Source organism: Taeniopygia guttata, chromosome 35 (genome assembly GCF_048771995.1).
Source record: "Taeniopygia guttata chromosome 35, bTaeGut7.mat, whole genome shotgun sequence".
NCBI lineage: Eukaryota > Metazoa > Chordata > Aves > Passeriformes > Estrildidae > Taeniopygia > Taeniopygia guttata.
In genome coordinates this window covers 1223349-1244204 of record NC_133060.1, presented here as the reverse complement: position 1 = coordinate 1244204, position 20856 = coordinate 1223349, and the positions used below count along the sequence as shown (strand labels likewise).

The 20856-nt window shown below is 58.2% G+C and overlaps 1 protein-coding gene across 1 annotated transcript; it reads right to left on the bottom strand.

Moving 5' to 3' along the window:
* Positions 1–83: 83 nt before the first annotated feature.
* DDX39B (DExD-box helicase 39B) lies at positions 84–20218 on the bottom strand. Its single transcript, XM_072921092.1, has 11 exons — positions 20095–20218; positions 17573–17807; positions 16126–16253; positions 14927–15019; positions 12208–12391; positions 10602–10720; positions 7948–8079; positions 5995–6104; positions 3528–3672; positions 1199–1346; positions 84–432 (listed from the first exon to the last, which is right to left on the bottom strand). The coding sequence occupies exons 2-11, from the start codon at positions 17781–17783 to the stop codon at positions 416–418; spliced, it is 1287 nt and encodes a 428-aa protein (XP_072777193.1). The 5' UTR covers positions 17784–17807; positions 20095–20218; the 3' UTR covers positions 84–415.
* Positions 20219–20856: the final 638 nt, after the last annotated feature.

Genomic DNA, 20856 nt, shown 5'->3' with positions numbered 1-20856 from the left:
GCCACGCCCACTCCCGCGCAAACCACGCCCCTTTTGCCTTTTATGGGCATTTGCATCGCAAGCCACGCCCCCACACGCTCGAGGCCGATTTGGCAAAACTTTATTACCAAAAAAACCAAAATTTTACAGCCGGGGGGGCCGGGGGGGGGTTTTGGGGGGTCCCGGGGGGGGTCGGGGGTCCCCAGGCCCCTCCCCCCAGCTGCTACACGGGGGAAACGTCGATTTTTGGGGGTTTTTTTCCTCTTTTTTCTTTTTTTTTTTGTCTTTTTTTGGCTTTTTTCTACAAAACCCCGGGGGAGGGGGAGGGGGGGGGCTGGCCCAACCCCCCCGCGGCCGGGCCGGGTTTTGGGGTGAATTTTGGGGGTTTTGGGGGTGGTCCCGGGGGGTTCCGGCGGCGGCGGGGCTTGGGGGGTCCTTATCGGGTCTGTTCGACTGCAGGGAGAGAAGAGAAAAAAGGGGAGGGGGGTCAGGACCACCCCCCAAAAAACCCCAAATCTTCCCCAAATTGGAGATGTCCGTCTTGTGGGGGCAGTTCAACCCCAAAAACTGCAACCCTGGACCCCAAAATCCTCCCAGGACAATCCCAAATCCCACTCAGGACCCCCCCAAAAACCCCAAATACCCCTCAGGACCCCCAAAAGCCCCAAAAAACACCAAAAAACACCAAATCCCCCTCAGGACCCCCAAAAAAACCCCCAAAAACCACCCAGGATCCCCCGAAATCCATCCAGGACATACCAAAACCCCCCAGGAGCCCCAAAATCTTCCCAGGATCCCCAAAAACCCCTCAGGACCCCCCAAAAAACCCCAAAATCCCCCAAAATTTGGGTCTCACTGTAGGAGGAGATGTCGATCCCATTGAGTAGGTCACTGATTTTTACCCCAAAACCCCCCAAAATCCCATAAACTCCCCTCAAAAACCCCCAAAAACCCCTCAGGACTCCCAAAAACCCCTCAGGACCCCCCAAATCCCCCTCAGGACCCCCCAAAAAACCCCCAAATCCCCCGAATTTGGGTCTCACTGTAGGAGGAGATGTCGATCTCGTCGGGCAGCTCGCTGATGTTCACCCCAAAACACCCCAAAATCCCATAAAATCTCCCAGGACACCCCCAAAACACACTCAGGACTCCCCAAAAAAACCCAAATCCCCCTCAGGACCCCCCAAAAAACCCCAAATCCCCCGAATTGGGGTCTCACTGTAGGAGGAGATGTCGATCTCGTCGGGCAGCTCGCTGATGTTCACCTCGAAGCGATCCTGGACGTCGTTGAGGATTTTGGCGTCGTTCTCGTCCGACACGAAGGTGATGGCCAAGCCCTTGGTGCCAAAGCGGCCGGCGCGGGCGACCTGGGGGGCAGCGAGGGCTCAGCGGGGCGGGACCCCCCGGGACCCCAAAAACCTCCAGTGGGATCTGCCCCGGGACCCCAAAAAACCCTGGGACCCCAAAAACCTCCATTGGGACCTGCCCTGGGATCCCAAAAATAGCCCGGGAGCACCAAAAAGTGCCTGGGAGAGCCAAAAACCTCCAGTGGGATCTGCCCCGGGACCCCAAAAATCCTGGGAGCACCAAAAACCTCCACTGGGACCCCCAAAAACCTCCACTGGGACCCCCAAAAACTGCCTGGGAGCCCCAAAAACCTCCACTGGGATCTGCCCCGGGACCCCAAAAACCTCCAGTGGGATCTGCCCCAGGACCCCAAAAACCTCCACTGGGACCCACCCCGGGACCCCAAAAACCTCCATTGGGATCCCCAAAAACTGCCCGGGACCCCAAAAACCTCCATTGGGATCTGCCCCGGGAGCCCAAAAACCCTGGGAGCCCCAAAAATTTCCACTGGGACCCCCAAAAGTGCCTGGGACCCCAAAAACCTCCAGTGGGATCTGCCCTGGGATCCCAAAAACAGCCTGGGAGCACCAAAAACCTCCTTTGGGACCTGCCCCAAGACCCCAAAATCCCCCCAGAACTCCCCAAAACACCCTAGAACCCCCCCAAAACCCCTGCCAGGACCCCCAAAACCCCATCCAGGACCCCCAATACCCCCTGGGACCCCCACCCAGTGCAGGTAGGTGTCCAAGTCCTCGGGAATGTCAGAGTTGAAGGCGATTTTGACCCCCAAGGACCCCCCAAAACCCCCCCAAAACCCCATCCAGGACCCCCAAAACGACCCCCAGGACCCCCAAAACCCCATCCAGGACCCCCAAAACGACCCCCAGGACCCCCACCCGGTGCAGGTAGGTGTCCGAGTCCTCAGGAATGTCATAGTTGAAGGCGATAGTGACCCCCAAGGACCCTCCAAAATCCCCTAGAACCCCCCAAAACGCCCCCAGGACCCCCAAAACCCCATCCAGGACCCCCAAAAGGACCCCCAGACCCCCACCCGGTGCAGGTAGGTGTCCGAGTCCTCAGGCATGTCGTAGTTGAAGGCGATAGTGACCCCCAAGGACCCCCCAAAACCCCCCAGAACCACCTAGAACCCCCCCAAAATCCCCGCCAGGACCCCCAAAACCCCATCCAGGACCCCCAAAACGCCCCCCAGGACCCCCAAACCGCCCCCCAGGACCCCCCAGACCCCCACCCGGTGCAGGTAGGTGTCCAAGTCCTCGGGCATGTCGTAGTTGAAGGCGATAGTGACCCCCAAGAACCCCCCAAAACCACCTAGAACCCCCCCAAAACGCCCCCAGGACCCCCAAAATGACCCCAAGGACCCCCAAAGCGCCCCCCAGGACCCCCAGACCCCAACCCGGTGCAGGCAGGTGTCCGAGTCCTCGGGAATGTCACAGTTAAAGGCAATAGTGACCCCCAAAAACCCCCAAAACCACCTAGAACCCCCCCAAAACGCCCCCAGGACCCCCAAAATGACCCCAAGGACCCCCAAACCCCATCCAGGACCCCCAAAACCCCATCCAGGACCCCCAAAACCCCATCCAGGACCCCCAAAACCCCCGCTAGGACCCCCAAAACCCCATCTAGGACCCCCAAAGCATCCCCCAGGACCCCCAAAGCGCCCCCCAGGCCCCCCAGACCCCCACCCGGTGCAGGCAGGTGTCCGAGTCCTCGGGCATGTCACAGTTAAAGGCGATTTTGACCCCCAAAAACCCCCCAAAACCACCTAGAACCCCCCCAAAATGCCCCCAGGACCCCCAAAACGACCCCCAGGACCCCCAAACCGCCCCCCAGGACCCCCAGGACCCCCACCCGGTGCAGGCAGGTGTCCAAGTCCTCAGGAATGTCATAGTTGAAGGCGATTTTGACCCCCAAGGACCCCCCAAAATCCCTGCCAGGACCCCCAAAACCCCCCAAAACGCCCCCCAGGACCCCCAAAGCGCCCCCCAGGACCCCCGGGACCCCCACCCGGTGCAGGCGGGTGTCCGAATCCTCAGGAATGTCACAGTTGAAGGCAATTTTGACCCCCAAGGACCCCCCAAAGCCCCCCAAAACGCCTTCCAGGATCCCCAAAACCCCATCCAGGACCCCCAAAACCCCATCTAGGACCCCCAAAGCGCCCCCCAGGACCCCCAGACCCCCACCCGGTGCAGGTAGGTGTCCGAGTCCTCGGGCATGTCGTAGTTGAAGGCGATGTTGACCCTCTCGATGTCCATCCCGCGCCCGAACAGGTTTGTGGCCACGAGGATGCGGCGCTGGAAGTCCTTGAACTGCTGGTAGCGAGACAGCCTGGGGGGAAAAGGGGGGTCAGGGGGTTTTTGGGGGGCTCAGGGGGGTTTTTGGGGGGCTCAGGGGGGTTTGGGGGGGCTTAGAGGGTCAGGGAGAGCTCAGGGAGTGTTTGGGGGGTAGTTTTGGGGGCCTAGGGGGGGTTTGGGGGGGTGGTTTTGGGGTGTTTAGGGGGCTCAGGGAGAGCTTTTGGGTGGCTCAGGGGGTCAGGTAGAGCTCAGGGAGTGTTTGGGGAGTTTTTGGGGGGCTCAGGGGGTGTTTGGGGGTGTTTGAGGGGTTCAGGGGGCTTTTGGGGAACTCGGAGGGCTTTTGGGGGGCTAAGGGGGTGGTTAGAGGGTGGTTTTGGGGGGCTCATGGGGGTTTGGGGGGGCTCAGGGGGTATTTGGGGGGTGTTTTTGGGGGGCTCAGGGGGTGTTTGGGGGGTGGTTTTGGGGTGTTCATGGGGTTTTGGGGGGCTCAGGGGGGGTTTGGGGGGGCTCAGGGGGTCAGGGAGAGCTCAGGGAGTGTTTAGGGGGTGGTTTTGGGGGGCTTAGAGGGGGTTTGGGGGGCTTGGGGGGGGTTTGGGGGGGCTCAGGGGGTGTTAAGGGGGTGGTTTTGGGGTGTCCATGGGGTTTTTGGGGGGCTCAGGGGTGTTTTTGGGGGCTCAGGGGGGGTTTTGGGGGGTTCAGGAGGCTTTTGGGGGGCTCAGGGGGTCAGGGAGAGCTCAGGGAGTGTTTGGGGGGTGTTTTTGGGGGGCTCAGGGGGTGTTTGGGGGGCTCAGGGGGTGTTTGGGGGGTGGTTTTGGGGTGTTCATGGGGTTTTTGGGGGGCTCAGGGGGGTTTGGGGGGGCTCAGGGGGTGTTTGGGGGGTGTTTTTGGGGGGCTCAGGGGGTCAGGGAGAGCTCAGGGAGTGTTTGGGGGGGTTTTTGGGGGGCTCAGGGGGGTTTGGGGGGCTAAGGGAGTGTTTGGGGGGTGTTTTTGGGGGGCTCAGGGGGGGTTTGGGGGGCTCAGGCGGTGTTGGGGGGCTCAGGGGCTGTTTGGGGGGTGTTTTTGGGGGGCTCAGGGGGTGGTTAGAGGGTGGTTTTGGGGTGTTCATGGGGTTTTTGGGGGGCTCAGGGGGGTTTGGGGGGCTCAAGGGTGTTTGAAGGGCTCAGGGGGGTGTTTTTGGGGGGCTCAGGGCAGGTTTTGGGGGGGCTTAGGGGGTCAGGGAGAGCTCAGGGGGTGTTTGGGGGGTGTTTTTGGGGGGCTCAGGGGGGTTTGGGGGGCTTGGGGGGTGTTTGGGGTGCTCAGGGGGTGGTTAGAGGGTGGTTTTGGGGGGCTCAGGGGGTGTTTGGGGGGCTCAGGGCGAGCTTTTGGGGGGCTCAGGGGGGGTTTGGGGTTGTTTCAGGGGAGATTTTGGGGTAGTTTTTGGGGTTATTTTGGGGCGGTTTTTGGGGTTATTCTGGGACTGGTTTTGGGGTTATTTTAGGGCTGTTTTTTTTGGTTATTATGGGGCTGTTTTTGGGGTTATTTTGGGGCTGGTTTTTGGGTTATTTTGGGACATTTTTTGGGGTTATTTTGGGGTGTTTTTGGGGTTATTCTGGGGTGGTTTTGGGGTTATTTCGGGGCAGTTTTTGGGGTTATTCTGGGGCTGGTTTTGGGGTTATTTTGGGGCTGGTTTTTGGGTTATTTTGGGGCTGGTTTTTGGGTTATTTTGGGGCTGGTTTTGGGTGGTTTTGGGGTTATTTTGGGGCTGTTTTTTTGGTTATTCTGGGGCAGTTTTTGGGTTATTTTGGGGCTGGTTTTGGAGCTATTTTGGGGTGTTTTGGGGTTATTTTGGGGTCCCACCTCTCCTCCTGCGGCATGCCCCGGTGGATGGCGATGGCCGGGGGGATGTTTGGGGTTATTTTGGGGCAGTTTTTGGGGCAGTTTTTGGGGTTATTTTGGGGCAGTTTTGGGGGTTATTTTGGGGTGTTTTGGGGCTGTTTTGGGGTCCCACCTCTCCTCCTGCGGCATGCCCCGGTGGATGGCGATGGCCGGGGGGATGTTTGGGGTTATTCTGGGGCAGTTTTTGGGGTTATTTTAGGGCTGTTTTTTGGGTTATTCTGGGGCAGTTTTTGGGGTTATTTTGGGGCAGTTTTTGGGGTTATTTTGGGGTGTTTTGGGGGTGTTTTGGGGTCTCACCTCTCCTCCTGCGGCATGCCCCGGTGGATGGCGATGGCCGGGGGGATGTTTGGGGTTATTTTGGGGCTGGTTTTGGGTGGTTTTGGGGCTGTTTTTGGGGCTGGTTTTGGGCTGGTTTTGAGGTTATTTTGGGGCAGTTTTTGGGGTTATTTTGGGGTGTTTTGGGGCTGTTTTGGGGTCCCACCTCTCCTCCTGCGGCATGCCCCGGTGGATGGCGATGGCCGGGAAGTTCTGCTCCACCAGCAGCTGCGCCAGAGCGATGCAGCGCTGCACCGACTTGACGAAGATCACCACCTGGGGGACCCCAAAAACGGGGGGTCAGAGCACCCCAAAAACCCCTGGGTGCCCAAAATCCCCCCCCGGGTATCCCAAAATCCGCTAGGCACCCCAAAATCCCCCCCAGGATGGGCATCACCCCCAAAATCCCACCCCAAAACCCCACCAGGGCACCCCAAAACTCCCCCAAAATCCCACCCCAAAACCCATCCAGGGCACCCCAAAACTCCCCCAAAATCCCACCCCAAAATCCCATCCAGGGCACCCCAAAACTCCCCCAAAATCCCACCCCAAAATCCCACCTGGGAACCCCAAAACTCCCCCAAAATCCCACCCCAAAATCCCACCTGGGAACCCCAAAACTCCCCCAAAATCCCACCCCAAAACCCCACCTGGGAACCCCAAAACTCCCCCAAAATCCCACCCCAAAACCCCACCTGGGCACCCCAAAACCCCCCCGGGACTGGGACCACCCCCAAAATCTCACCCCAAAATCCCCCCAGGGGCATTTCAGGGGGATTTTTGGGGCGGATTTTGGGGTGGATTTCCAGGGATTTTGGGGTGTTTTTTTTTGAGATTTTGGGGTGGATTTAAGGGGGATTTCTGGGTGATTTCGAGACGATTTCGGGGCAGGATTTCGGGGTGATTTCGAGGCAGATTTCGGGGAGATTTTGTGGGGATTTAGAGGCAGATTTTGGGGTGATTTTGAGGCAGATTTCGGGGTGATTTCGGGGGGGATTTCTGGATGATTTTGAGGTGATTTCAGAGGGATTTTGGGGGGATTTCAGGGTGATTTTGGGGCAGGATTTTGGGGTGGATTTCAGGATGATTTCGAGGCAGATTTTGGGGTGATTTCGAGGCAGATTTCGGGGAGATTTTGTGGGGATTTCGAGGCAGATTTTGGGGTGATTTCGAGGCAGATTTCGGGGGGGATTTCTGGGTGATTTTGAGGTGATTTCAGAGGGATTTTGGGGGGATTTCAGGGCAGATTTTGGGGTGATTTCAGGGCAGGATTTCGGGGTGATTTCGAGGCAGATTTTGGGGTGATTTCGGGGCAGACTTCGAGGCAGATTTCGGGGAGATTTTGTGGGGATTTCGAGGGAGATTTCGGGGGGATTTCTGGGTGATTTCGGGGTGGATTTCTGGGTGATTTCGAGGCAGATTTAAGGGGGATTTCAGGCAGGATTTCTGGGTGATTTTGGGGCAGATTTCAGGGTGATTTCAGAGGGATTTCGGGGTGATTTCGAGGCAGATTTCGGGGCAGGATTTCGAGGCAGATTTCGGGGTGATTTCGGGGGGGATTTCTGGATGATTTTGAGGTCATTTCAGAGGGATTTTGGGGGGATTTCAGGGTGATTTTGGGGCAGGATTTTGGGGTGGATTTCGGGGTGATTTCGAGGCAGGATTTCGGGGTGATTTCGAGGCAGATTTCAGGGAGATTTTGTGGGGATTTCTGGATGATTTTGAGGTGATTTCAGAGGGATTTCGGGGGGATTTCAGGGTGATTTTGGGGTGATTTCGAGGCAGATTTCAGGGTGATTTCGAGGCAGATTTCAGGGTGATTTCGAGGCAGATTTCGGGGGGGATTTCTGGATGATTTTGAGGTGATTTCAGAGGGCATTTGGGGCAGGATTTTGGGGTGGATTTCGGGGTGATTTCGAGGCAGATTTCAGGGAGATTTTGTGGGGATTTCGAGGCAGATTTTGGGGTGATTTCGAGGCAGATTTCGAGGGGATTTCTGGATGATTTTGAGGTGATTTCAGAGGGCATTTGGGGCAGGATTTTGGGGGGATTTCAGGATGATTTCGAGGCAGATTTCGGGGTGATTTCGAGGCAGATTTGGGGGTGCTGCCCCCCTCACCTGGTTGAACTCCAGCACGTCAAGGAGGTCGAAGAGTTTCCTGTTCTTCTCGTTGTCCTTCAGTTTGACGTAGTACTGCTGCAGCCCGTGCAGCGTCAGCTTCGTCTCGTCGTCCACGAAGATCTCCATGGGCTGAGGGATGAAGGCGCTGAGCCCCCGCCTGGGCACCCCCAAACCCCCCCCGGCACCCCCAAATCCTCACGGGGTGCCCCCAAACCCCCTGAGCCCACCTGGGCACCCCAAATTCTGACTGGGTACCCGAAATTCTGACTGGGTACCCCAAAATTCCTGACTGGGTACCCAAAATTCTGCCTGGGTACACCAAATTCCTGCCTGGGTACACAAAATTCCTGACTGGGTACCCCAAAATTCTGACTCGGTACCCCAAATTCCTGCCTGGGTACCCGAAATTCTGACTGGGCACCCCAAAATTCTGACTGGGTACCCCAAAATTCTGCCTGGATACCCGAAATTCCTGACTGGGTACACTACAACTCTGACTGGGTACCCAAAATTATCCATGGGTACCCAAAATCATGCCTGGGTACCCCAAAATTCTGACTGGGTACCCCAAAATTCTGACCAGGCACCCCAAAATTCTGACCAGGCACCCCAAATTCCTGACTGGGTACACAAAATTCTGACTGGGTACCCCAAAATTCTGACTGGATACACTAAAATTCTGACTGGGTACCCCAAAATCCTGCATGGGTACCTCTAAAAGAGCCTCAAGGATCCCCAAAAGAGCCCCAAGGACCCCAAAGCTGACCCTGAGACCCCCAAAAGTGGCTCTGGGACCCCCAAAAGTGGCTCTGAGACCCCCAAAAGTGGCTCTGAGACCCCCAAAAGAGCCTCAAGAACCCCAGAACTGACCCTGAGACCCCCAAAAGAGCCTCAAGAACCCCAAAACTGACCCTGAGACCCCCAAAAGAGCCTCAAGAACCCCAAAACTGACCCTGAGACCCCCAAAAAGAGCTTTGAGGACCCCAAAACTGACTCAGAGACCCCTAAAAGAGCCTCAAGGACCCCAGAACTGACCCTGAGACCCCCAAAAGAGCCTCAAGACCCCCAAAACTGACTCAGAGACTCCAAAATGAGCCTCGAGGACCCCCAAAACTGACTCAGAGACCCTGAAAAGAGCCTCAAGGACCCCCAAAAGAGCCTCAAAAACCCCAAAACTGACCGTGGGACCCTCAAAAAGAGCCTCAAGGACCCCAGAACTGGGTCTGAGACCCCCAAAAGAGCCTCAAGGACCCCAGAACTGGGTCTGAGACCCCCAAAAGAGCCTCAAGGACCCCAGAACTGGGTCTGAGACCCCCAAAAGAGCCTCAAGGACCCCAGAACTGACCCTGAGACCCCCAAAAGAGCCTCAGAGACCCCTAAAAGAGCCTCAAGGACACCCCCAAAGCGGCTCTGAGACCCCAAAATGAGCCTCGAGGACCCCCAAACTGACCCTGAGACCCCCAAAAGTGGCTGAGACCCCCAAAAGAGCCTCAAGAACCCCAAAACTGACCCTGAGACCCCCAAAAGAGCCTCAAGGACCCCAGAACTGACCCTGGGACCCCCAAAAGAGCCTCAAGGACCCCCAAAACTGACACTGAGACCCCCAAAACTGACCCTGAGACCCCCAAAAGTGGCTCTGAGACCCCCAAAAGAGCCTCAAGGATCCCAGAACTGACCCTGAGACCCCCAAAAGTGGCTCAGAGACCCCCAAAAGAGCCTCAAGGATCCCAGAACTGACTCAGTGACTCCAAAAAGAGCCTCAAGGACTCCCAAAACTGACCCTGAGACCCCCAAAAGTGGCTCTGAGACCCCCAAAAGAGCCTTGAGGTTCCCCAAACTGACTCTGAGACCCCAAAATGAGCCTCGAGGACCCCCAAACTGACCCTGAGACCCCCAAAAGTGGCTCTGAGACCCCCAAAACTGACTCAGAGACCCCAAAAAGAGCCTTAAGGACCCCAGAACTGACCCTGAGACCCCCAAAAGAGCCTCAAAGACCCCAAAACTGACCCTGAGACCCCCAAAAGAGCTTCAAGGACCCCCAAACTGAGCCTGAGACCCTCAAAAGAGCCTCAAGAACCCCAAAACTGACTCAGAGACTCCAAAATGAGCCTCAAGGACCCCCAAAACTGACCCTGAGACCCCCAAAAGAGCCTCGAGGACCCCAAAACTGACCCTGAGACCCCCCAAACTGACCCTGAGACCCCCAGAAGAGCCTCAAGCCCCCCCCCACCCTCCCCCACCATCGGGGGGCTCCTGCCCGTCCCCTCCCGCCGCCCCCCACCCGAGTCCTGCTGCGGGGCCGGCGCGGGGCCGGGGGTCCGGGGTCGGGGGTCCGGGGCTGGCGGCGAGGCCGAAGCGGCTCCGGGGGTCGCGCCGAGGCCGAAGGCCGAAGGGGGGGGTCCCGCCGTGTCCTCAACGCCGTGTCCGGGCCGGGGGGGGCGCGGGGGGTCCCGGGAAAGGGGTCCCGGACCCCCCTCCCCACACACGGAACTGGGGGGGCCGCCACTGCTTGGGGGGGTCTTCGTCGCAGGAGGAGGAGGAGGAGGAGGATGGGGGGGGGGGGAGGGGCGCGAGAAATCTTCCGCAGAGGGGGGAGGGGGGGCGGGGGAGGGGTGAGGTGGGGAGGGGCTAATTAGGGGGAGGTTAATTACGTCTTGCATGAATTTGCGGCAGACGGGGCGGATTTCCTTGCTGAGGGTGGCGCTGAACATCATGACCTGCTTTTCGTGAGGGGTCATGCGGAAAATCTCCTGGACGTCCCGGCGCATGTCTGGGGGGAAAAGGGGGAAATGGGAAAAATGGGGGGGAAAAAGGGGGGAAAGGGGGGAAAAGGGGAGAAATGGGGGGAAAAGGGGGGAAAAAGGGGGAAATGGGGAAAAAGGGGGGATAATGGGGGGAAAAGGGGAGAAATGGGGGAGAAGTGGGGGGAAATGGGGGAGAAATGGGGGAGAAGTGGGGGGGAAAGAGGGGGAAAAAGGGGGAAAGGGAGAAAATGGGGAAAAAGGGGGGAAAATTGGGAAAAAAAGGGGGAAATGGGGGAAAATGGGGGAAAGAGGGGAGAAATGGGGGGAAAATGGGGAGAAATGGGTAAAAATTGAGGGAAAATGGGGAGAAATGGGGGAAAAGGGGGGAAATGGGGGAAAATGGGGGTGAAAAGGGGAGAAATGGGGGGAAAATGGGGAGAAAAAGGGGAGAAATGGGAGAGAAATGGGTGAGAAATGGGGAAAAAAGGGGGGAAAAGGGAAAAAGCGGGTGAAAAGGGGAGAGATGGGGGGAAAATGGGGAGAAATGGGGAAAAAGGGGAGAAATGGGGGATAAGTGGGGGGAAAATGGGGGAGAAATGGGGAAAAAAGGGGGGGAATGGGGAAAAACGGGGAGAAAAAGGGGAAAAAGGGGAGAAATGGAGAAAAAGAGGGGAATTATGGTTAGAGAGGGAAAAATGGGGGGAAAACGGGGACTGGGACCCCAAAAAGCTGAACTGGGACCCCAAAGGGCTGAACTGGGACCCCAAAATCTGAACCGAGCTCTCAGAATCTTCACAAAGACCCCAAAACGCTGAACTGGGACCCCAAAACCTGAACTGGAACCCCAAAAAGCTGAACTGGGACCCCAAACAGCTGAACTGGGACCCCAAAAAGCTGAAGTGAGACCCCAAAACCTGAACTGGGACCCCAAAAAGCTGAACTGAGACCCCAAAACCTGAACTGGGACCCCAAAAAGCTGAACTGGGACCCCAAAAAGCTGAACTGGGACCCCAAAAAGCTGAACTGGGACCCCAAAATCTGAATTGAGCTCTCAGAATCTCCACAAAGACCCCAAAAGCTGAACTGGGACCCCAAAAACCTGAACTGGGACCCCAAAAAGCTGAACTGGAACCCCAAAACCTGAACTGGGACCCCAAAAACCTGAACTGGGACCCCAAAAAGCTGAACTGGGACCCCAAAACCTGAACTGAGCTCTCAGAATCTCCACAAAGACCCCAAAAAGCTGAACTGGGACCCCAAAAAGCTGAACTGGGACCCCAAAAAGCTGAACTGAGACCCCAAGCAGCTGAACTGGGACCCCAAAATCTGAATTGAGCTCTCAGAATCCCCACAAAGACCCCAAAACACTGAACTGGGGATCTCGGGATCCCCACAAAGACCCCAAAACGCCGATTCTGAGCCCAAAGCAGAGCTGGGTCGGGGGTCCCAGTGACTCCCCCCGACCCCAGGGACCCCCCAGGCGGGCTGGGGACCCCCGGGACCCCCGACCCACCGAGCTGCTCGAGCATCTTGTCGCACTCGTCCAGGATGAAGTGTTTGATGTGTTTGAGGTTGAGGCTCTTGTTGCGCGCCAGCGCCAGGATCCGGCCCGGGGTCCCCACCACGATGTGGGGACAGTTCTTCTTCAGCACCTCCTCGTCCTTCTTGATGGACAGCCCCCCGAAAAACACCGCCACCTGAAAGGGGGGACACAAAAATCAGTGAGGGACAGCCCCCCGAAAATAACAATATTTGTGTGAAAAATCCCCCAAAATCAGTGATGGACAGCCCCCCGAAAAACACCGCCACCTGAAAGGGGACACCCCAAAATCTGTGATGGACAGCCCCCCGAAAAACACCGCCACCTGAAAAGGGACACCCCAAAAATCTGTGACCCCAAAAAATAGAAATATCCATATGAAAATCCCCACAAAAATCTGTGAGGGACAGCCCCAAAAACAGCGAAATCTGGGCCAAAAATACCCCCAAAATCTGTGAGGGACAGCCCCCCGAAAAACACCGCCACCTGAAAAGGGGGGACACAAAAATCTGTGATGGACAGCCCCCCGAAAAACACCGCCACCTGAAAGGGGACACCCCAAAAAATAGAAATATCCACATGAGAATCCCCACAAAAATCTGGGAGGGACAGCCCCCCGAAAAACACCGCCACCTGAAAAAGGGGACACCAAAATTTGAAATTTGTGACCCCAAAAAATAGAAATATCCATATGAGAATCCCCACAAAAATCTGTGAGGGACAGCCCCCCGAAAAACACCGCCACCTGAAAAGGGACACCCCAAAAATCTGTGAGGGACAGCCCCAAAAACACCCCTGAAATCTGTGAGACAACTCCCCAAAAACAGCAACTGTGACACAAAAATCCCCCCAAAAATCTGTGAGGGACAGCCCCCCGAAAAACACCGCCACCTGAAAAGGGATACCCCGAAAATCTGTGACCCCAAAAAATAGAAATATCCATATGAAAATCCCCACAAAAATCTGTGAGAGATAGCCCCAAAAACAGCAAAATCTGGGCCAAAAATCCCCCGAAAAACACCGCCACCTGAAAGGGGGGACACCAAAATCTGTGAGGGACAGCCCCCCGAAAAACACTGCCACCTGAAAAAGGGGGACACAAAAATCTGTGAGGGACAGCCCCCCGAAAAACACCGCCACCTGAAAAGGGACACCCCAAAATCAGTGATGGACAGCCCCCCGAAAAACACCGCCACCTGAAAAGGGATACCCCAAAAATCTGTGAGGGACAGCCCCCCGAAAAACACCGCCACCTGAAAAGGGATACCCCAAAAATCTGTGAGGGACAGCCCCCCGAAAAACACCGCCACCTGAAAAGGGACACCCCAAAAATCTGAGACCCCAAAAACCAAAAAACCTGTACGAGAATCCCCACAAAAATCTGTGAGGGACAGCACCAAAAACAGCAAAATCTGGGCCAAAAATCCCCCAAAATCTGTGAGGGACAGCCCCCCAAAAAACACCGCCACCTAAAAAAAGGGATACCCCAAAAATCAGTGATGGACAGCCCCCCAAAAAACACCGCCACCTGAAAAAGGGGGGGACACCAAAATTCAAAATTTGTGACCGCAAAACCAAGAAATATCCATATGAGAATCCCCCCAAAAATCTGTGAAGGACAGCCCCAAAAACAGCGACATTTGTGTCAAAAATCCCCCCAAAATCTATGAGGGACAGCCCCCCGAAAAACACCGCCACCTGAAAGGGGGATACCCCAAAAATCTGTGACCCCAAAAAATAGCAATGCCTGTATGAGAATCCCCACAAAAATCTGTGAGGGAGAACTCCTCAAAAATAACAATATTTATGTGAAAAATACCCTAAAAAACTGTGAGGGACAGTCCCCCAAATCCCCTCAGGACCCCCCAAACTCCCCCCAAATCCCCTCAAGACCTCTCAAATCCCCCCAGATCCCCTCAGGAACCCCCAAATCCCCTCAGGACCCCCCCAAATTTCCCCCAAATCCCCTCAGGACCCCCCAAAACCCCCCCCAAATCTCCTCAGGACCCCAAAAATCCCCTTAGGACACCCCCAAACTTCCCCAAAAATCCCCTCAGGACCCCCCAAAACCCCCCCCAAATCCCCTCAGGACCCCCCAAACTCCCCCTAAATCCCCTCAGGACCCCCCAAACTCCCCCTAAATCCCCTCAGGACCCCAAAAATCCCCCCAGGACACCCCAAAACTTCCCCAAAAATCCCCTCAGGACCCCCCAAAATCCCCCCCAAACCCCCCTGGGACCCCCCAAATCCCCCCCAAAAATCCCCTCAGGACCCCCCAAATCCCCTCAGGACCCCCCAAATCCCCTCTGAAATCCCCTCAGGACCCCCCAGAACCCCCCCCAAATCCCCTCAGGACCCCAAAAATCCCCTCAGGACCCCCCAAATCCCCTCAGGACCCCAAAAATCCCCTCAGGACACCCCCAAACCCCCTTGGGACCCCCCAAACTCCCCCCCAAATCCCCTCCAAATCCCCTCAGGACCCCCTAAATTCCCTCAGGACCCCCCCAAATCCCCTCCAAATCTCCTCAGGACCCCCTCAAACACCCCCTAAATCCCCTCAAGACCCCCCAAATCCCCTCTGAAATCCCCTCAGGACCTCCCAAATCCCCCCCAAACCCCCTCAGGACCCCCCAAATCCCCTCAGGACCCCCCAAATTCCCCCGGGACCCCCCAAATCCCCCCCAAACCCCACCTTGACGCTGGGCATGTACTTGGAGAAGCGCTCGTACTCTTTGCTGATCTGGAAGGCGAGTTCCCGCGTGTGGCACATCACCAGCACCGACACCTGGGGGGCAGAGCCGTGAGACCCCTCCCCAAACCCCCTGAGACCCCTCCCCAAATTCACAGACCCCCCCTGAAACCCCCAGACCCCTCCCCAAACCCCCAAACCCCCAAACCCCTCCTGGGCTCCCGCGTGTGGCACATCACCAGCGGGTTTGAGGAGCGGTCAGCTGTAAGACCCCCTCCCCAAATTCCCTGAGACCCCTCCCCAAAACCCCTGAGACCCCTCCCCAAATTCACAGACCCCTGGGACCCCCCTCTGAACCCCCAGACCCCCAAACCCCCACCCAGCCCCTCCCGGGCTCCTGCATGTGGCACATCACCAGCAGGTTTGAGGGGGGCTCAGACACCAGAGACCCCTCCCCAAATTCCCTGAGACCCCTCCCCAAAACCCCTGAGACCCCTCCCCAAATTCTCAGCCCCCTGGGACCCCTCCCCAGCCCCCCAGGACCCCCCGAACCGGCCGCTGAGGGGCTCCAGCTGCTGCGCCGTGGCCACCACGACCGCGGCCCCCCGTGATTCCCCCCTGGGGACCCCTCCCCAAATTCCCTGAGACCCCTCCCCAAATTCACAGACCCCTGGGATCCCCCTCTGAACCCCCAGACCCCCAAACCCCCACCCAGCCCCTCCCGGCTCCTGCATGTGGCACATCACCAGCAGGTTTGAGGGGGGCTCAGACACCAGAGACCCCTCCCCAAATTCCCTGAGACCCCTCCCCAAATTCCCTGAGACCCCTCCCCAAATTCCCAGACCCCTGGGACCTGCCCTGAACCCCCAGACCCCTCCCCAAACCCCCAAATCCCTCCTGGGCTCCCACATGTGGCACATCACCAGTGGGTTTGATGGGGGCTCAGACACCAGAGACCCCTCCCCAAATTCCCTGAGACCCCTCCCCAAAACCCCTGAGACCCCTCCCCAAATTCCCAGCCCCCTGGGACCCCTCCCCAGCCCCCCAGGACCCCCTGATCCAGCCGCTGAGGGGCTGCAGCTGCTGCGCCGTGGCCACCACAACCGCGGCCCCCCGTGATTCCCCCCTGGAGACCCCTCCCCAAATTCCCTGAGACCCCTCCCCAAATTCCAGCCCCCTGGAGACCCCTCCCCAGCTCTGACCTGGCCGGTGACGGGCTCCAGCTGCTGCAGCGTGGCCAACACGAACACGGCCGTTTTACCCATGCCAGACTTGGCCTGGCACAGCACGTCCATGCCCAGGATGGCCTGGGGGATGCACTCGTGCTGGACTGGGGGGGGGACAGGGTCAGGGACCCCTCCCCAAATTCCCTGAGACCCCCAGAGACCCCCCAGAGACCCCAGAGACCCCCCAGAAATCCCTGAGACCCCCCAGAAATCCCTGAGACCCCCAGAGACCCCAGAGACCCCCAGGATGGCCTGGGGGATGCACTCGTGCTGGACTGGGGGGGGAACAGGGTCAGGGACCCCCAGAGACCCCTCCCCAAATTCCCTGAGACCCCCAGAGACCCCCCAGAAATCCCTGAGACCCCCAGGATGGGTCAGGGACCCCCAGAGACCCCTCCCCAAATTCCCTGAAACCCCCAGAGACCCCTGAGACCCCCCCCAGAAATCCCTGAGACCCCCCAGAAATCCCTGAGACCCCCAGAGACCCCTAGGATGGGTCAGGGACCCCCAGGGACCCCTCCCCAAATTCCCAGAGACCCCCCCAGAGACCCCCGGGATGGCCTGGGGGATGCACTCGTGCTGGACTGGGGGGGGGACAGGGTCAGGGACCCCTCCCCAAATTCCCTGAGACCCCCAGAGACCCCTGAGACCCCCAGGATGGGTCAGGGACCCCCTGAGACCCCCCCCCAAAAATCCCAGAGACCCCCAGAGACCCCCGGGACGGGTCAGGGACACCCAGAGACCCCCAGAATGGGTCAGGGACCCCCAGAGACCCCCCTAGAACCCCCCAAATCCCCCCAGAATGATCCCAAATCCCCCCTAGGATGGTTCTAAGTCCCCCCAAACCCCCTCAAACCGCCCCCAAACCCCCCCAGAATGGTCCCAAATCCCCCCAAATCCCCCCAGAATGATCCCAAACCCCCCCAGAATGATCCTAAATCCCCCCCAAACCCCCCAAACCCCCCAGCCCCACCACCCCTGGGTGGCCACCTTCGGAGGGGTGCTCGAAGCCCCCCAAGTCGCCCCAGAATGATCCCAAATCCCCCCAAATGCCCGCAGAATGATCCCAAATCCCCCCAGAATGGCTCCAAATCCACCCAAACCTCCCCAGAATGATCCCAAATCCCCCCAAACCCTGCTCAAACCGCCCCAAATCCACCCAGGATGATCCCAAATCCCCCCAGAATGGTCCCAAATCCCCCCAAACCCTGCTCAAACTGCCCCAAACCCCCCCAGAATGATCCCAAATGCCCCCAGGATGATCCCAAACCCCCCCAAACCCTGCTCAAACCGCCCCAAATCCCCCCAAATTCCCTAGCCCACCCCCTCTGGGTGGCCACCTTCGGAGGGGTGCTCGAAGCCCCCTGAAACCCCCCCAAACCCCCCCAAACCCCCCAGCCCCACCGCCCCTCTGGGTGGCCACCTTCGGAGGGGTGCTCGAAGCCGCAGTCCACGATGGCGCGCAGCAGCTCGGGTTTGAGGAGGAAGTCGCGGAAGCCGGAGCTGTGGATGGACACGTAGGAGCCCTTCACGTCCTTCTTGGCCACGGCCTCGGCGCCCTCGGGCCCCGCCGCCGCCTCCACCTCATCGTCCTCGTAGTCCAAGAGCTCGTTGTCCACGTCGTTCTCCGCCATGGCCTCGGCCCCGCCAGCTGGGACCTAGGGGGGAAGGGGTGGTGAGGGGGGTGTGGGGCTAGTGAGGGGGGCAGGGGGCTAGTGAGGGGGATGTGGGGCTAGTGAGGGGGGTGTGGGGCTACTGACATCGGTTTTAGGGCTACTGAGTGCTCCTGGGCTAGTGAGATTGGTGTGGGGCTAGTCAGGGGGGCAGGGGGCTAGTGAGATTGGTGTGGGGCTAGTCAGGGGGGTGTGGGGCTACTGAGGGGGGTGTGGGGCTACTGAGTTTGGTTTTAGGGCTACTGATTGCCTCTGGGTTAGGGAGGTGGGTGTGGGGCTAGTGAGGTTGGTGTGGGGCTAGTGAGGGGGGCAGGGGGCTACTGAGGGGGGTGTGGGGCTATTGAGCTTTGTTTTAGGACTACTGAGTGCCTCTGGGTTAGGGAGGTGGGTGTGGGGCTAGTGAGGGGGGCAAGGGGCTAGTGGGATTGGTGTGGGGCTGGTGAGGGGGGTGTGGGGCTACTGAGATTGGTGTGGGGCTAGTGAAATTGGTGTGGGGCTACTGAAGGGGGTGTGGGGCTAGTCGGATTGGTGTGGGGCTAGTGAGATTGGTGTGGGGCTAGTGAGATTGGTGTGGGGCTAGTCAGGGGGGCAGGGGGCTACCAAGATCAGTTTTAGGGCTAGGGAGAGCTCCTGGCTAGTGAGGGGGGCAGGGGGCTACCGAAATCGGTTTTAGGGCTAGTGAGATTGGTGTGGGGCTAGTGAGGGGGAAAGGGGGCTGGTGAGGGGGGTGTGGGGCTAGTGAGGTGGGTGTGGGGCTAGTCAGGGGGGTAGGGGGCTGGTGAGATTGGTGTGGGGCTAGTCAGGGGGGTGTGGGGCTAATGAGGGGGGTGTGGGGCTAGGCAGGGGGGCAGGGGGCTAGTGAGGTGGGCAGGGGGCTGGTGAGATTGGTGTGGGGCTACTGAGATTGGTGTGGGGCTAGTTAGGGGGGCAGGGGCCTAGTGAGCGCCAGTGACCACCCCGGGGCTACCAAAATCCCCTCTGTGGCCAGTGACCCCCCCCCAGGATCAGTGACCCACCCTCAGGACCACCAAAACCCCCTCTATGGCCACTGACCACCCCTCAAGACCAATGACCACCCTCAGGACCACCAAAATCCCCTCTGTGGCCAGTGACCCCCCCCAGGACCAGTGACCCACCCTCAGGGCCAATAAAATAATCTCTGGGACCACCAAAATCCTCTCTGTGGCCACCAAAATCCCCTCTGGGACCACCAAAATGACTTTAGTGGCCAGTGACCACCCCGAGGACCAGTGACCACCCTCAGGGCCACCGAAATCACCCCCGGGCCACCAAAATCACCTCTGTGGCCACCAAAATCCCCTCTGTGGCCAGTGACCCCCTCAGGACCACCAAAATCCCCTCAGGGCCACCGAAATCACTTCTGTGGCCACCAAACCCCCTCTGTGGCCAGTGACCACCCCGAGGCCACCAACACCCCTCAGGACCACCGAAATCACCCCCGGGACCACCAAAATCCCCTCTGGGGCCAGTGACCACCCCAGGACCAGTGACCCACCCTCAGGACCACCGAAATCACCTCTGGGGCCACCAAAATTCCCTCTGTGGCCAGTGACCACCCCAGGACCAGTGACCCACCCTCAGGACCACCAAAATCCCCTCAGGACCACCAAAATCACCCCCGGGACCACCGAAATCACTTCTGTGGCCACCAAAATGACTTCTGTGACCAGTGACCACCCTCAGGACCACTGAAATCACCCCCGGGACCACCAAAATCCCCTCTGGGGCCACCAAAATCCCCTCTGAGGCCACCAAAATGACTTCTGTGACCAGTGACCACCCCGGGGACCACCAAAATCACCCCCGGGACCACCGAAATCCCCTCTGGGACCACCGAAACCCCCCCCGGGACCACCGAAACCCCCCCCGGGACCACCGAAACCCCCCCCGGGACCCCCAAACCCCCCCCAGGACCACCAAAACCCCCCCCGGGACCCCCAAACCCCCCCCAGGACCACCAAACCCCCCCCGGGACCACCGAAACCCCCCCCGGGACCCCCAAACCCCCCCCGGGACCCCCAAACCCCCCCCCGGGCCCCCCTCCCCCCTCAGCCCCGCCGCCATCTTGGCGCGCTCGGCCGCGGCCGCCCCAGCCGCGGCTCCCCCCGCCCCCCGCGGCCGCTCCCGCCGCCGCCGCCGCTCCCGGGGAGCGCGGGGGGCTCGGGCCAGGGGCGGGGAGGCGGCGGCGGCGGGAGAGGAGCGCGGATGGCGCCGATGGCGGCGGATGCGGCCCCGGCCGGGCCCGACTCACCCCGAGCGCTGAGAGCGGCCGACGATGGCGGCGGCGGCGGCGGCGGCGGGGGGGAAGGGTGACGTCACTTCCGGCGCGGCCCGCGCGCGCGCGCCGCGAGGACCCCGGCGGGGCTTGGGGAGGGGTGTCCGCGGAGATCGCCTGAAGGAGGAGCTGCAATGGGGATTTGGGGGAATTTTTGGGATTTTTTTAAGGGATTTTGGGGATTTTTTAAGGGATTTTGGGACTTTTTTAAGGGATTTTGGGGTTTTAGAGGGATTTGGGGATTGTAAGGAATTGGGGGGTTTGACAGAAATTTGGAGATTTTAGAAAAAAAACTAGAAATGTTAAGAGAAATGTAGAGATTTTAAGGAATTTAGATATTTTAGAGGAGTTTGGAGATTTTAGAGGAATTTACGGATTTTAGAGGAATTTTACAGGAATTTTAGAGATTTTATTAGAGATCTGAGAGGAATTTGCAGATTTTACAGGAATTTGTGGAGATTTTAGAGGAATTTTAGAGATTTTATTTGAGCTTTTAGAGGAATTTAGACTTTTTACAGAAATTAAGGGATCTTAGAGGAATTTTAGGGATTTTAGTAGAGATTTTAGAGCAGTTTGGAGATTGGGATTTGGGAGCGATTACAGAGCTCTTGTTGGAGATAGTTGGATAAACAATCAGATATTTATATTACGTTATATTTACATTATATTATTTACATTATATTTACATTATATTTATTTTATATTTATATCAACGCCCACATTTCTTTAATACTTCAG